At 51.6% G+C, this 17157-nt stretch overlaps 2 protein-coding genes and 2 pseudogenes across 2 annotated transcripts, besides 7 other annotated features; all 4 read right to left on the reverse strand.

The window, feature by feature from the left end:
• Nucleotides 1-805, reverse strand: Tc00.1047053503633.11 (mucin-associated surface protein (MASP), putative; the record flags this gene model as incomplete). The annotated part of the gene is made up of 1 exon (XM_803697.1): nucleotides 1-805. A coding segment is annotated over one exon (805 nt), but the record flags the coding sequence as incomplete, so codon positions are not given.
• Nucleotides 1-14100: a sequence feature (areas not merged during assembly with more than two copies in the genome that could not be assigned to a particular haplotype).
• Nucleotides 310-336: a microsatellite.
• Nucleotides 1330-1947, reverse strand: Tc00.1047053503633.21 (annotated as a pseudogene).
• Tc00.1047053503633.30 (surface protease GP63, putative) lies at nucleotides 4082-5056 on the reverse strand (the record flags this gene model as incomplete). Its single annotated transcript, XM_803696.1, has 1 exon — nucleotides 4082-5056. The coding sequence occupies one exon, from the start codon at nucleotides 5054-5056 to the stop codon at nucleotides 4082-4084; it is 975 nt and encodes a 324-aa protein (XP_808789.1).
• Nucleotides 6409-6540: a sequence feature (A-rich).
• On the reverse strand, nucleotides 6614-9412 carry Tc00.1047053503633.40 (annotated as a pseudogene).
• Nucleotides 12135-14101: a mobile genetic element.
• Nucleotides 14101-15413: a sequence feature (haploid, non-Esmeraldo-like haplotype).
• Nucleotides 15414-17157: a sequence feature (heterozygous, non-Esmeraldo-like haplotype).
• Nucleotides 15765-15794: a microsatellite.

Genomic DNA, 17157 nt, shown 5'->3' on the forward strand with positions numbered 1-17157 from the left:
CTGCATCCCCATCAGGAAGTCGACTCATTTCATTTTCTTGTGCATCAGAGGAGTGCCTTTTTGCATCGGGCGTTGATCTCTCCGGTGTCTCCCTGTTGAGTGGTGCGTTCCCTGAAGATGCTTTTGGCCCTGACTGCCCATTGTTTTCTAAATATGTCGTGTCCTGAGTGGGTAGTGCACCGCCATTCTTCCCTGAAGCGTCTCCGTTGTTGGAAATGGTAGATGAAGAAGCACCACTGGAAGGTGGCCCGGAAACGGGATCTTCAACCCGAACGGGACCGCCATCGCCTTCACCAACAACTGATGCTTGTGATGGTGGTGGTGGTGGTGATGGTGCTTGTAGCGTCGGTGCTTGTGGTCCTGGCGTTGTCGGTGATTCTTTTATTGATGCTGCTGTTGGAATTCCTTCTACTTCTGGAGCTTTTGGTGTCTCATTTTGTTTTAATAAAAGTTCGGGTGTCTTCCTTCCATTCACTTGTGGAGCATTTTCGTCTTGTTGTCCTTCTTCACTTTTTACTATTACTTCATCTTCTCCTGCTTCACTTCCTTCTTCCGAAGATTCTTTTGCGGGTGTAGGTGCTTCTTCCACGCGTTTCGGCGGTGGATTTGATACTGCTTTTAACTGTATAAGTGGTTCAGGGCTGCTTGGTAATAATACTGCACGTTCAGCGCTTTCCGGCAAACCTTCACTATCAACACCTCTGCCATCGCCATCGCCATCACCGGCCGCCGACACCAAAACGGCACCGCACCACAGCACGCAGAGGGCACACACCAGCAGCACACGGCCAGTCATCATCGCCATCACTCCTGTCACTTGCGTGTAGCCTTCAGCACAAACTAACAACACGTCAACGCAGAGTGAAAGCAAAAACAAAAGAAACGGCACAGTAAAAAACACCAGCACCATGCATTTCATGAGAAACATTACACCCATGAAAGGGTAAGAAAAAAAAAAAAAACACTCCGCAATAATTTAACAAGAAAAAAACGCAAAACAAAACAAAAAAGAGTAAACAAGCAGCAATTAAGTAAAAGCATTAAAAACACAAAACCCTGCACCCAAAGGGCTCCAGTGTGCATGCACCCTCTCTCAACAGTGCGTCCACGCAAACAGTTGTACGCGTGTCGTGAACGTGAGTATTTCTGGAATGCATTCAAAGTGACGGATACAGGGAGCAGCAACACGGAGCACACAGCTGGGCAGCGGAAGCAAGTGAAGCAAAACACAATCATTATTTCCTCTTATTTATTTATTTATATTGGACCACAGTGGACGCACAAGTCCCCGCGGTTCATTGCTGGAACGCACAGCCCGCACACACCTCTTCAGCCCAGAGTGGTGTACGCCAGCGCGGATGCGGCGAGCAGCAGCGGGGCACAAACCCACGCAGAGCTGCTGAGGCTGCCGTCGATTTCGCGAAGAAGTGAAGGTGCGCTGGTGGTCGTCGTATTTGGCGCCTCTGTGGTAGTAGTCGTTGTCGCCTTATCACTTTTTGCCTGTGTTGTAGTGGTGGTCGTCGCGGCAGAATCTTCCGCGTTCGAATCCGTTTGGTCTGTGGACTGACTCGTGCCATTTTTTGACCCTGTCATACCTTTATTAGTTTCTTTCTGTAACTTATTGGTCGAGTTATTTGGTTTCTTTCCCAGGTTGGTCAAACCTTGTCCACCTTCGTCAATTTTACAACAGAATTACCAGGGGATAAGAAGGAGCCTGATGCTCAAGGTAATGCAGGTACCAACAATCTGTTGACCCTTGCGCCAGTGGGGAAATCACCGGGTGCCGACCACTCGGGGTCGTTAGGTTCGGGTCCCGGTGGTGATTCTGGAATTAGTCGTGGTGGTCTGGGGAGGGACGACAGACGTCAGAGTCTCTGCCTCACACACGGACGGGCAGCAGCACAGGACGAGCACCAACAGGACGCACAGCAGACGGCACTTCTTCATCGTCGTGAGTGTGGTCGTTCAGTGGTGTGGAGCTGATCTGCACAGTGAGGGACATGGAGAGCAACAGGAGAGACAAGAGGTGCGGCAGACACACACAGAGGGCACACCACATGAGGAGAGGGCAGCAGCCAGGCATGCACCGTACGCCGCACACCACGCAAGACACACACTCCAATCCACGGCAACAGGCACACACACAAACCTGCACTCTGTAATACTTGTGTTGTACAATTGTTGTGGTCAGTGCATGCGGTCACACAGAAAAGGAGCGAGAAAAGAGGAGACCACTACGGCTACACACCAGAAGGGACGAAAAAGGCAAGAGGGCCGTGCCGCGTCGGCAGTCGGTGCGTCACTTACCTGCGGACCAGGCGTCGTGCGCGATTGTTGTCGCTCATCGTGACGCATACGTCCTCGTAGCCCCAGAGGGTGGAACATCCAACGCCAATCCAAACACCGCTGTCAACACGCCATTGCCATAATCGTGAAGAGCCGGCTGGCACCACACACGGCAAGAAGGACACACCAAGACACGCCATGCACCAAAGGGGCGCATCAAGCCCGCAAACAGTGCGCACCGCTCCAACACCGCAGGGCCCTCACGCACGCACCATCCTCCTCCTCCTTATCTTCGGCTCATTGCCGCCACATCCGACACCCGCACCTCACAATACCAGAGGAAAACACAAAACAGCTGAAGCAGCAACAACAGCAAAACTGCCACCTTGTTGCGCTGAGGCCACTGCACGAAAGGGTGTGCCGGCGACGGGAGTCCATCGCGCAGGAGACGGAAATGAGCCCAGCGAGACACCCAAGAGCCACACGTTGGCAGTCTTGTCGGGGCTGCCCCAACGCAACCACAACAAATAGTGCCGCAACCACGGAGCCATGCACCCTGACCCACAGCGTCTTTTCACAATCAGAACAGCAGGGACAGAGGGAATTAAGACACACTACCCGCAGCGCAGCAGAGCACCCGAAACACACACAGCCATTCAAGAACGAACGCAAAAAAACGGGAAGGCAAAAAAATAAAAAGGGTGCATACAGATTGAAAGCCGAAGCACAGAAATTATTTAAGGTCCACATTCTCGCAATGACGCACAAAAAGAAGCGAATCCACAAAACCAAGCAAAAGCGTAAAAGATAAAGCCGCATGCACCAATTACGGAGGCAGAGGCAGTCGTCCCTGTCCTTCAGAGAAACAGCTGCTGACACGACCCCGCCTCCATTGGAGCACATTTCCTTTACTTTTTGCTCATGATTAGAGTACGGTGGTTTCCCCTCGTCCCAATCGCATCAAAAAACGCGTGTATACATGTGGTGCTGGGAAATGTCTTTTCTCTCCATGTTACTTCGTTCACACACAGTTTTCACGGAAGTTGAACCCTCTAAACAAAAACACCTTTTCCCGGAACAACAAACAACGCAATAAAAGACCGGTCATTTTGCCCATCACCGCAAGCAAAGAAGGACATGGGGAATGCAGTGAGTGTATTGTAGTGTTATTGCTACGGTTTTGCACATCTTGAGTGCGGGGTCAATGTGCCAAGTAAATACTGTCGCCTGCCGCAGTTTGATTGCGCCCAGCCGCTGCGGCTGCTAAAAGAGGCACCACCACTACCGCCGCAGCGACCACAACGAGAAGCACAAAGGGAATTAGGCCAGCGGTAGCAGCAGCCACACCGCCATCACTGTCGGCCTGCTGTACCAACGCATCGGGTATCGCCTGGAAATAGTCGCCGTTGACGGACGGAATCGGAGTGGCAGGCGCGGAGGCACTGGGAACCACCGCTGGGCAATCCGCCCGCGGGTCGCCCTTCGCTCGAGCAACGTCCTCGCCGGGCGATGGCGCAAAGAAGGCGTCGGGGCTGGAGGCTCTGTTGGCTCCCTCGCTCCCACTGCCAGGTCTCCTCCCTCGCCGCTGAGTGTTGTCCTCACTTTCGGTCCGCACCCCGGATCACCCCTCGGACCGGCATGAAGGCCACCACCAGCGACACCCGCAGCCGAAGCACCGGGAGGCTCCTTTTCAATGGAGGCACCAGACGCCACAGGAGACAACTGTGGACGAGTATCCTCCGGAGAAGGCGACCCTGAAGCAACCGCAGATTCTTCTGCCTCCTTCTCTTGCTCGTCACCCTGTCCATCCACCAACGCTCTCGGAACGACAAGACTGCTGCCGTTCGCGGCAATGGTGCACACCTCGCCGTAAGTGGGCGGACTTGATCTTCCCATCTTTCTTAAAATATTTCAACGTCACTGGGATGTCAGTGTCCTCAGGGCAAGGCTGAAACCCACTGCTGCCGAGGTGCCTCACCCTCACTGTGCCCTCCCCACACGACACCTGCGCGCACACTCCCCTGACGCTTTTATGTCCATCATCGTCCTTCGTCTCCAGTAACTCCGCGTCCAGGCACCACGAGCCGCCGCCAGTCAGCGACCCACGGAGATAATCCACATTTTCGTCCAAGCACGTATTGTACTTTATCCCAGACGACATTTCGTGAAATTCCAAAGAAACAACAGGGCAAACATCCTTATCCACCAGACTCCCCTTGTCCTCAACGATGCTTTCGGTGCACGTCCCAACGTGACGGCGGTCGGAGGTGCAGCGAGGCGTCTCTGTGTCTTTAGCATCGCAAAACATGTGAGCATACTTGGCGGCAAGATTATCGGTTGTATTGCACTTGTTGACCAGGAAGTCGCAGCCACTGCCGCTGCCCCAGCCCATCGGCTCCGCCATGCTCCAATTCACGCGGTAGTATCCCATATCCTCAAAAGCCGCCATCGTCAGAGCCGTGTAGTAGCCGGCACCGACTGTGGGAGCCATCAGCTCGTCCCGCGCGTGGCGTCCCTTCCAGTGAGGGATTTCCTTTTCCCGAGTTCCATCTTCGTCCTCCAGCTCCATGCCCTCGAGAGTCTCATAACCAAAGTGCGCTTTCGCCTTCTCCTGAACGTGCTTCCCCGCCACCATCCTGCGGTGCGTCCCACGCACACTTCTCTCTGGCTTCTTCACCAGGCTCTTTTCTCTCATGCTCTCCTGGATGAACCCAAGCGCATGCACAATTTCGTGTGCGGCAACGCGAACGCTCCACGTCGTGTCAGTCATGTACTTCGGTAAAATTTCATGGCGCCAATGGAGGGGCGAAGATCCGTCGATGTGTTGCACGTGGCCGCGCACACAACGCACCCGGAGCGAGCACCCACCACACCAGCCACACGCGACACAAAACTTCCGGCCATCCCGCCATCAATGGGACACGGAGCCCAACTCAACGCAGTCACACGCGGTGCACCACACCCGCAGGAAAAGAGACTCGGGCTGCGCGCTCCCTCTCCTCCCTTCTCATCATGGCCACGGAAGAAGACAACAGCCGCCACACGCAACTGCCAGCATGCACCGCAAAAGAAGCATTCATATCCACTGCAATGTGCATCTTGTGTGTGTGGTTGTGTGCCTGCAGCAACACAAAGCAAAAAAGTAGAAAAGAGGGAGCAGAGTATGTGGAGGGACGCACAAAAAAAATAAAATGTACAGCGGAGTTTCATGGCGGAAGCAACAACAAGAAGACCGGTCAAACTCACGATTCCACCGCAGCCCAAGCAGCGGCAATTAACACAAGATTTATTGAAAACAAAAACACTTCCCCCTTCAACCTACACAAACCCCATCACACAAAATAATTATAAATAAAAGAAAGAAATCGTCCATTACTGTTCCACACAAATTAACAAAAGACAGCCGGCTGCCGTGTGGCCACACCAAACTGTCTTCATTTATTTTGCCCAAAAAAGAAAATTAAAAGATATTTAAATGTCTTTCAGCCGTCCGACCCTCTGCGTGTCCGCACATCGTTTATATTTCATGGCGTCATCTGCGTGTTGCTGCTCCCCTCAGTCCTCTCATCGGCGCGTGAGTGCGGCCCACAGAACACAGTCACTCGTGTGTGTGGGGACTGAGAGAAGCACGCGGACATGACGGCAGTCGCGTCTCTCCATCGGGAGAGTGAGCGCAGCAAAAGAAAAAATCATCGGGGGAAAAGAAATGCTCACGAGGCCGACACCGAAGGGACTGCCGGCGCGTGAAATGCACACGCAAAGCAAAACAAATCCTTAAAGAAAAACACGGCGGCAGGGTGTGGCTGTGTGTGTGGCGCTGCGGGTTTCTGCCCGCCCTGGCCGCAAAAAAAACAAAACAAGAGGGAAGAAATGTGTGCTCCGCCCCGCAGGCCCTCGTCGCACGCCCACACGTCACGGCTCCCTCAGCGCGCCGTTCGTCGCGGCCCCTCCTCATGCGTGCAGCAGGCGAGGCGCACAGGGCCGTCGTCATGAGTGTGTCGGTGGGTGTGCGAGTGGAGCAGTTGGGCGGGAAACACACGGCACCCCTCGCAGGAAGAGTGCAGAAGAAACAATTAAAAGAGGGAAGAGTAGAAAAGAAAAAACGTCCATAGTGATTGCCCCAAAAAGAAAAAAGGAATGCGGGAGTGAAAGATAAAAAAAAAAAAAATAATAATTTAGGAATAAAAAGAAGTAAAAGGAAAAAAAAAGAAAAAATTAAGAACGCACAACAAAGCAAAAGCAAGAAAAAGCAAATTATCTTAAGGATAAATTAATTACCGTGTAATTCTCTGCTGGGAATGTCGCAAGTGTTTTCACGCGACATCCAGTCACTCCCACAGAGCCGAAACCACCCACAGTCCCAACAGAAGAAGAAGCAGCGATGGCAGCAGTTCGCTCTCACGCACAGTGCCAACATCGCTGTCATTCCCCTGCGACACATTTACGAGGCTGCTGCTGAGTGCCGTAGCATTTAATTCCCTGACCCGTGAATGGACCTCTCCCTGCCCATCCGTTCTTCCCGCCGTCTCCCCACTCTCACCGGAGCTCAAGTTCACCCCAGTTGTCACTGCGGGGTCAAATTGCCCCACGGTTTCAGCGGTAGGAGCGTTTGCGTCTGCTGTGGTGGAAGTGCCCGCAGAAGTTTGAGGTGGTCTGTCTCCCGGCACCGTATCTCCAGCTTCCGCTCCCACCGTTGGATCACCATCGGGTGAAGAAACGACATCCACGTTTTCACTTCCACCGGGAGACGTTCGCAACGCCAACTGCTTTACAGAACCCTCCCCTGCCGACGAAGTGGCGGTGGAAACTGCTGACGTGGATACACCGCCACTGCCCACACCCCCATCTTCATTCGACGATTCATGCCCCAACGACGGTTGCCCGTCAGAAGGAGATTGCAACAGTGTTCCTTGCGCACTTCCACCTACCGGAGGCGGAATGGGGACTTTATTTGGGTTGAGGGTGCCAACCTCCGCAGCACTCAACGGACGGTTATACAGCAGGACGTTCGTCACGGTCACGGAGACTTCTTCTTGGCTTTCTGCGTCGCCTCCACCCACTCCAATGTAGAAGTGCGAGATATCTTTCGATTCCGTATTTTCCAGTGAACGCGTTTCGTCCCCCACGCGCTCACCATCGACGTACGCGGTGCTCTGGTTGCCGTTCCGCAGTACAATGACCAATTGGTGAGTTTTCCCTGGCTCCCAAGGGCCGCTGAGCCACTTGTTCTCTCTGCCATCGCACAGTAGCATCCATTTCTTTTCCTTTCTCGTACGACAGTCCAAAAACTTTGTTTTTCCCTTTCATCCTCTTCACACCCATCACTGGAATATTACCCACCTGCGGCACACCGTGGACGGACACCGTCGCCACAAGAGTGAAGTTGTAGTTCGGAAAGTGGTACAGCTGATTCTCCCCCTGGCTGCCAACGGGCCACTCCGCCCACGCTCCCTGGAACTGCACACCATCGGAAGTCTTTGTTGCCCCATCATCATTCGTTCCTTTCCTCACTGTGGCGTTCACCCCAAGGTACTCGTCCCTCCATCTGCCATCAGAGAATTTGCCAGACAAAAAGCCAACAAGCCCAGCCGTGATCTTAACAGCGCCGCAGGTACTGCTAGTTGAGGCACGCTCCGCATCACTTTTAGACGGACACAGCTGGGAGACACGCTTTTCCACTTCCTTCCAGGTCGCAGGCACCTCCTTTACCCGCTGCAGCTGCTCAGTCAGACGCAAAGACCAAAGGCTGTTTGATGATTTTTCTTTCTCATCACCCTTCTTCTCGTACAGTGCAACCAACCCATCATTATTATTACTATCAGTTCCACTTCCAGCACTTTTGTACAACAGGGAGCTGGCGGCAGCGTCATCATCCTTCCCGGATACCGGCCCAATATCAACAATGTGCGTATTGTCCGTCAGCCAAAGATGGAGTTCGCCGTTTTCTTTTTCGTCTTTGAATACACCGGCAGAGTAACGAGCATCACGTCCCTGTTACTATCGACACCGTCAATCGTCGCTGTGGTGAACCCGCTTCTAACGAGTTTCACGTTTTTATCCCTTTTGCTGCCCCACACGCGCGAGAGTGTCCCGAGGGCCTCCGTCCACGAATCCCCCCTTGTCACCAGACTCGTACACCCTGCGGCGGCCGTCACCACACGCAGTCATCATCATGAGTTTTTTGTCCTTCCACTCCACAACGGAGGGATCACTGCAGCCACCGTCAGACATCCCCTTCGACACGTCCAACTCGCAGTACTCAAGGTGTATATGATGAGCAACGAAACGGTTTTTCCATCCTCTTCGGTGCCATCCTTCTTCTTCTTCTTCGTCCCTTCCACTGGGAACACAAGCGTACCGTCCTTCATCTTAACACCTGATCCACCGCCGCCAACCATTCCTGTTAAAAATTCGTGTTGCCCGCAGAAAGGTGTCTGAGGGAGACTTTTGGTATCGCTCCACTGGATTCCTTTGCCACCGCCACTTTCTTCACCACCGACTTCCCTTTCACCAGCAAAAATCCACAGTCAACTGCATCTCTCTCCTTAACACCAGTGGCAGATTTTCGGCTGTATTTTCCAACAAGCATGTAAATATCATTTCCCTCCAAAACTGTTGTTGGTCGGCTAACATCTACTTTCTTCACCTCTGTGGAAGTGCCTTTCTCCAGTAATTGTTTCTTAGCTTTGGGATCCGTCAGCGCTTCCACCGGCTCGTCAGCAGTTTCCATCGTGAGAAGTTGGGACGCAATGCCAAAAAACAAGTTATCTTTACCTTCCTTCGTCTCTTTGCACTGCGCCTCGGCAACGGCAAAAACGTCACTCCCCACTTTTAGAAGGCCAGAAGCGCCCAACGACTCCACAGTTACACCACCACCCTCATCCTTGATTTCCTTCCATTCAAACGTTGATACAGTCGACGGCTCCGCAGCTTCCGCAGTCACAGCCCCACTGCCACCGCAAACCATCATGATGACGAGGAGCAGCGCAAAATGGAAAAGACGCCGGGACATGTTGGGCCTCTGCGGCTCACTCTCTCCTCCTTCCCTCCCCCTTCCGCTGGATCCGGTCACGCGGCGACGGTTGTGTGTGCGTGGTGCCTTGACTGCAGCAACACGTGAGAGCATATAAATATGTGTGTGGGCGGTGTGTGTGTTGTTGGTCCTTTCAGCGCCCTCGAACTTCACAGTAGCAATTAACGTTTGGTAGCAACTTCCTTGAAGAAAAGTAACGAAAAAAACAGCGGCAGAAGGGCAACACAACAACGGCACACACCGCCACCACTCACAGCGAACCACAACATCAACATCTCCGCAGCTATTATTCTCCAGCACCTCTCAACAGCATAAAAAAACTAAGAAAAACATGTGAACGACCTCCCAATGAGGTACCGCAGGCAATGGCGCTGCAAATAAGTCAAGCGACAGGGAGCCACGTGCGCAGTGAGAAGCGCGAGCGTTGCACTGCACACAAAGCCAATTAGTAAAAATAAAACCACAACGCGAGTGGCACTGCAACGGCACGGCGGCGTGATACCCCGTAGGGAGCTTCGATGCAGACCAGCATGTCACGTGCAAAAAGAGTTGCTTCTCCCGCCGAGCAGAGAGGAAAAACGGCCTCAGCAGCCTAATGATGAGAGGTCGTCTGCACCTCCTCGCAGCACCTGCAAGCTCGGCAGACACAAAGATGCAGATGACGCTCAGCTGCACGCATTGCGGCCGCTGCATCCTTCACTACGGCAACCGCATCCTGTGGAATCACAAGCTGCAGCGGATGCGCACAGTCTCCGTCTCCCTCCCTCCTTTCCCTCTCCCTGAGAACTCATCGGTGGCCGTGGCATACCCAGCAACATGTCAGAAAGCAATTGTGTTTCTTCCTCCCTCGCATTTCGCACAGCAGCACCGCCAAACGTATTTCACTCCTTTCGCGGATTCTCCTCAGACATGCCTCCCGCCACATTCATCAGCTCACAGACACACAGTCCGTAAACGTCACGCAGCCGCCCCGCATGATGCCGCCGCACACACCAAAACGGCGCCTCGCCACTCGGCGCAAGCAGTGTCTGGACACACAAAACAGGTTGCCCCAGCGAACAACAGCCCCCTCCAAGCAGTGAGGCAGGACTCGTCAGTAACAATCAAACAACCAGCCCTTAGTCTCCTCCTTCCGCCATGCACGAGGTTCCGCCTGCCACATGCATCATCCGTGACGCCCGGGCTCTCAATCAGCAGACAAAACGCTATGGTCCCCTCGAGTCAACAAGAAGCCCATTGACAATTCTCAACCAGTCGTCGCCATGGGCTGTGCATAAGGAGCACCACGGCAAGAATGCACAGAAGCTTATATGCAAACCCTCAACTCATTCCACGTCAATAAGCAGTGTGGCGCCAGAAATGCGTTTCACAACAATGTCGACTTAATCTTCCGTGAGAAATCTCCCATAAACACCGCACGTGGTCACAGTAAAGAAAAAGCAACGCCCCCAATCTGACTGTCATCCCGCGGCAGAGATCAAGGCACAATCCAACAAAATGCCGCAAATCATCACATATTTCACACAGACCATCGACAGCTCACGCGGCAAATGCACAGCACGGAAGAAGAGCCATGCCCACAAACACGCAACACACAGACACAGTAAGAGAGTTGGGAAAAGCAGCGCCCAATGCCATTCTTTGTGGATGCAAATGATAATAGCACCAAACAAAGTGAAGCACCAGTCAGGCACCACATGTGGGCCACAGACACCATCCACCCACCCATTCACTCTTCCTCCTCCCAATGGCGTGGCCCTCCTGCACCTCCACGAACACGTTTGCTGCTCAGTCATGCGGGACTCAGACGCAAGCACTCAAGTGGCGTTTCGGTAATCCAAAATTCAGCACCTCAGAAAAACAGTGGAAATGTTCGCAGAGGCCACACGGCTCCTCAACGCACCCTCAAGCCCTCCCCACGACTTTGATGCGATGGAGAGGAATACAGGCGGCTCTCGTGTCACAGAAGACGGCCAATGGGAGCGGTTTTCACAGCGCAGAAAATGCCGAGGTTTGAAACAGAGGAGAGAGGAGGTTCGCAGAGGGTGTCACCTGCCACGCCTGACGTGCTTCGTGTCATTTTCGCAACGGGGATCCAATGACACTGTTGTTGCGGTGCGTGCACCTCACTCCCGCGCCAATGAACGCCTCAAGGAACATCCTGCCGAGGGCACGCGGCTGGCCGTGCAAACAATCCCGTGTCTCGTCAACGTTCCAGCAGCTGCTCTTTTGGCGAGACGTCACTCTTTTTCTTCCTTGTCTCCCGTGCGCCATCCTCGTATGAAATGAAAATGCCTTCCACAACTGGTGTCATCAAGCACCTCCAAGTAAATTAGGAAGGATTCACGGCCTCGAGAAAAAGCACCCAAATTGGCAGTCAACGTTAACTCAGCAACGCATGTCATCTTCCGCAATCGTGTGCATTGCAACTCCCCTCAGCCACCCACTGTTTCTTCCTTCCTTGTGGACCCAAACCGCATGCTACACTTTGATTTGCTTGGGTCCCCCACAGGCTCGCGTAACCGTGTCCGCCCCGCCCGTGTGGCTCGTGACAGCATCATTTCCCCGTCCACTTCTGCGCCAACGAGTGCCGCTGTGAAAAATCACGCGACAGCACACTATCTCTCGCTCTCCCATCAGCGATTTGCCGCCAACTACCATAACGGCATTAAGAGGCAATGCTCGGGCAATCCCTGAGAGCCGTCCCCACCTCGGCGAGCGACCGACTCCAGGAACCCTGCACTTCAGTGCCGTTCCGGAAGAACTCCTGCCACCGCCAACCGTGTTTCCCCGTCGCGTTGGCACACGGAGCGTCTTTTTTTTTTTCTACTCTTACCAGAGCGTCTAGCTATACAGTGCCATCTGAGTGCCGAAGAGGTGGTCGAGCAGCGACAAAAGTTTCCTGCTATGAAGCAACTGCGATTGAGAGAACTTTCCGAGGCGAAGGTCCTGTTCAATGCCCAGCCGTTGGCGCACAGCCAAGGTGCCTGGACATTCTAGAAGCAGATGGTGCAAGGTTTCCTGCGGGCCAATTGGCGTGCTTGTGGAAGCTGGCTGATCCTGCGGCAGCAGAGATCGCCTCCTGGCACTGCTGTTTCGATGTCGATTGGCGTCTGGGTTGTGTGCGCGGCGAATTCTGTGCTGTGCGGTGCTTCTCCGTGTGGGGAAAACCATGTTGCAGAAGTCACATTTGAGCTCGGGAAGCGGTGGAGGATGTTCCGGATGAAATGACCGACAGTGACTGACGAGACCCGAGAATCCCGTCAATGTAGAATCACAGTGCGGACATTTCTCCTTCCGACGGCGTGTGACGGTCCGTCTCCTTACTGGAGAGACGTCTTCCTCCCTCGCCGACTGGGGGACAGTGTCCGTCCCCGGTGCAGTTGGATCGTTGTTAGAGCGCATATATGCAGACTGTTCCGGTGAGATGTTGCAGAATCGGCATTGGTTCGTGCAATCTCTCACGGCCCAGTATAGTCGGCCCCAGAGCTCAGATTCCCCGCACCTTGCCCTTGCGAGGTTGACCAGTTCCTGACGGTGTAGAACCTCCTGAGTGATCAGGTCCTTACCGCTGAGATCGGATGGCCTTGTGCCGCAAAGCAAGTAGCGATGAGTGTCTTGACGAATGGTACTACGCCACTTGTTGGTGAGCTGGGTAGTAAAACATGTCAGCAGATCCGTATGCCATAAAGGTGCGATTCCTTGCTCCGTGTATTGTCCACTTTCCATAGTCTGCGTCGCATACTGATCTGCAAGCTCGTTAGCATGTACTCCGCAATGTCCGTAACAAAACTGCAGGTGCACGGACCAGCCAGCACACGCCAGTGTCAAGAGACGCTGCCAGATCTGATCCTACGTCCAGTCTGTCTGACTGAGCGGGCCCTTGTTTAGAGCCGCTAGAAGAGACTGACTGTCTGTAACCACAAGCAGGGTTTTACGCCTGTGGCGGATACGAGGGATCATCAGCTTCTCTAGGGCCAGGAGCAGCGCACGGGATTCCGTCCTGTAGCTGCATGGGCGTGCACCGCAGTTTATGCTGGCCTTTTCTATTATCTCCGATGAATTGAGGGATGAAAGGAGCTTTCCAACCCCTGCTGACTTGGGAACGTCGACACCGCCATCGGTCGCAAGTATCCACGAACGATGGCTGTGCAGCGCCAGAGCCTCTTCGCTGACTCTGCGCTTTTCCCTTATCAGCTCTTCTTCGTAAGTTATTGAGTGGTCTATCGGAAGTTCCACGCCGATGGTGACCCGGTGAGCGGAGGCCGCGGACCAGGGAGGAATGGAGCTGCGAAAGAACCGCTCTTCGCGTGGTGAGCTCTCGGTGATGCCATAGTCCTTTGTGTATGCGTCTACGAAGGCATATAGCTCGTCCCGAGGTAATGGCGAGATGCGGAAACCAGCGCGAGGCGAAGGCTCAGGCGGGGGTCTCCGCATCCAGTCCATCTGACATGCGCGTGTGTTCTCAAATATTGAGAGCCGCGCGCGCAGGCAAAGGACGTGGAGCGGCGGCATATTAGCCTCCAGTAGTGCGGATTCCGGGTCAACAGTGCTCGGAACTCCGCCGACAATGCGTGCCAGAGTTGCGTATGTCTTCTGCATCTCATTCTTCGCTGAATCCGTCGCTACTGCCCATATGAGCTCGCTGCCATAGCGTAATTTGGAAGCACCGTATCCAATGACGAACGTGCGTAGGTCATGTGGAGATGGTCCCGCCTCTTTGTGCGCTATGCGGCGTAGCTGCAATATCCGTCGCGAGGTGGCGGCGTGTTGCTTCGGAGCGTCTTTCGCAAAAAGCCGCATGCTCCATTTTAGAGCGCGCCCTTGGGGGGGCGGTTGGCGGGCGCAGGGCGCCCATCGTGGCGCCCCGTCACAAAAGAAAGAGAGCGCCCGTGCCAATTCGCCGCAGCACTCACGGATGTGCTTCCGCCACCTCTTTCTCGTGTTTGCCCGGATAAATCCGATGGCCCGCGCTGCGGGACCGCGCGTCCTCACGCCTCGTGGCGCCACGGCCGCGCCCCGGCAATGCTCGGCTGGTTCGGGCGCCGGCCGACGCCGCCAGCCCTGCGCAAACAAAAAACATCCCATTTGAGAGGCATCGCAGGTGCTCTACCTTCCCGACAACACGGGCGACCAGCCCAGGCGGCCGGCGGGGAGCCGAAAGCCCGAACAGACTTCCGGGCAAATTGAAGTAAACGCGTTTGCGGCCGATGATGGCCTCGCGTTTCTATTGTGACTCCGGCATCCTTTGATGTGTTTTGAGTCTTTTGCGCGTCGTGCTGTTGATGCCGTGTTCGGGTTTTGTCTTTGGGGGTTTTGTTTGTTGCCCCTTGTGGCTGGGATTTCGAAGGAAACACAGGGGAAAGCGCAGAAAGGGCTGCGAAGGCAAAGGGAAAAAGGAACAAGGGAGGGGGGCGGGGTGATAAGATGGATAACGCCTTGTGTGGGGTTTACTTGTGCCATACCCGATTCCTTTTATGCTTTGGCGCTTTTTTAAAAGGCTTTTTTATTGACAAGGAGATAATGGCGCTTTGTTTTGAATGGGCGCTTACTGGAAGTCGAAAGGGTGGCTTTGCGCAAGCAAGGTTTCCGTTGGACTTTATGATCCACGGTGTGCCTTGAGTATGGTTTTTTTGGGTGCATTCACACAGAATTTCCTTTTCAATTAATTGACTCAATTACAGCGAGGGAATTTTTCTGGTTGCACGAATGGCGTGCTCTTGTGGAATTTTTTCTGTTTCATTTTTTTGAACTCGCTCGATTTTTTCTGTAGATAATCGAAAAGAAAAAGGAGAAGGGGTAGTTTAATTTCTCGGTACTGGGTACTCTGTTTGTGGGTTCGGAAAGCTGTGCGGCAATGGCTTCAAACGGCTACACCTTGTGCGTTTTTGTTTGCTACGGAAGGAGATACGCCTGGTTTTTTATGAATCATATCGGGTTGCCATGTGGTTTATGATGACTTTATCTTCCCACTTTTTTGATGGAGTTTGTATAGTGCTTTTGGCTTATTCAAAGAGATATAACAACGTACAGCCAATGGTGGTGGATGGGCTTAAGAACCTTTTCTACGCTTTACGAAACGGTGCTTGACATGCACTTCTAAGCAACATATAGCGCGAAGCCGTTATTTAAATATCTGGTGTTTTACATTATTTCAGAGTAATTTTTCGAGATATATCGTGTCGAAATTGGGGTTATAGGGTTTTGTTGGGGCGCTTTGAAGTTTGCAATTTTTTGCTCAAAGCAACATATCTATCAATACCTACTCTATATCGCATTAACAAAAAGTTTTATATATTTTTTGAAAGTGTTACTTCCCCTCAAGCAAATAGCCTTGAGAATCAGACACATTTTACATATCATTTGGCCAAAAAAGGGGAAAATTCACAGTGTGGGTGCCGGGGGCCTTTATTTTTGTTATTTAATTTTATAGTTTGTTGCTTCCAATGAAATGAAAAAAATAAAATAAAATAAATGAATTCCGCATATGTTGGCTTGATTAATGGAAAATGGAGAGATGTGTTTTATGAATTCGGGGAACAACTTACCTGTTAAAGCAATCCGAACTTCTAGCGAGGTGCTTTCTGATATTTTTGAGGGGAGATTTTTGTTTCTTATGGGGGGCATTAATTAAGACTTCTAAGTAGGTTACGGTTAAAATAATAAGTGCTTTATGACATATCATTTTTTAAAGAATTAATATTTTTCTGTTAACTTTTTTAGGAGCCATAAACAGAGAGTAACTATATTACCAACAAATTTTACAAGAAACCTTTTGCGCTTACTAGTTTTTAAAATAAATAATACCAAATTCTGACTACCGATACCATATTAAGGAGTCATCCCATTTATACACGTTAAGAGAAAATGCAGTTTTGGCAACACTATTACGGTGATTTTAAAAACTGCCATATTTTAAATGGAAGCGATGTTGTTTATAAAACAAACACAATAAGTAACAACAATAATTCTAATCGAGCATCTACCACTCAACAAAACAACAACAAGAATAAAAAGGAAAAAAAATTGAGTAGTGGGCTCTTATAGTTTTGGAGCCAAAGCAATGATGTTCATGAAAGAAGCAACTCCAGGAAGGACAAAGGATGGGATGGATGATCCCCAAACCACTTTTTTTAGAGTATGAGGAAAAACAAAAAGAATACATCAGAAAAGTAAACTCCTTCTACGAAAAAACATCAACATAAAACTCTAAGCAAGTCAAGGAGTTGATCGACACCAATTTTTTATAGGGGAATAAAAGGAATTGACCCGGCGGGAGGAACCAATTGAATGCAAATCCCCTGTACAAGAAATGGGGAAAAAGCATGTAATTAAACAAGGTTTGATTTGTGTTACCAGAATACGAAAAAGGTAAAGGAAAACGCGGTAGAAATGCCCGCCACATAACCCACAAAATGGAGGACAGTCAATACACCGTCAAAAAAGAGATGCGGAGCACGCGTTACGAGAACATTTTGATAGGAAGATGAAGTCAAAAAGGGCCAAAGGAAATAGAAAAGTAAATAAATGGAGGAATATCTGTGTTTGCTGTTGTTCATTTACTTTTGGTTGAGTTTTTTTTTTTTTAATCAATAACACAATTTTTTTATTCATTTTCGTTTTAGAAAACGGGTGAGGGAGGACGGTGCTTTTGAAAAGGAAGCACGGAAATAAAGTTTTCAGGAGGAAATGGAAAGAAAAATTCACATGGTGAAATTTAACCGTGAGGAGCGCTACCAATATGTGTATGCTTTCCTTTTTTACATGACTTTTTTAAATAGAGATGTGTTTTTACTTTTTGCTGTGAATTGTTCTCCCCCCTGTTTTATTGAGATTTT

This window comes from Trypanosoma cruzi, genomic scaffold (assembly GCF_000209065.1).
Source record: "Trypanosoma cruzi strain CL Brener 1047053513433 genomic scaffold, whole genome shotgun sequence".
Taxonomy (NCBI): Eukaryota; Euglenozoa; class Kinetoplastea; order Trypanosomatida; family Trypanosomatidae; genus Trypanosoma; species Trypanosoma cruzi.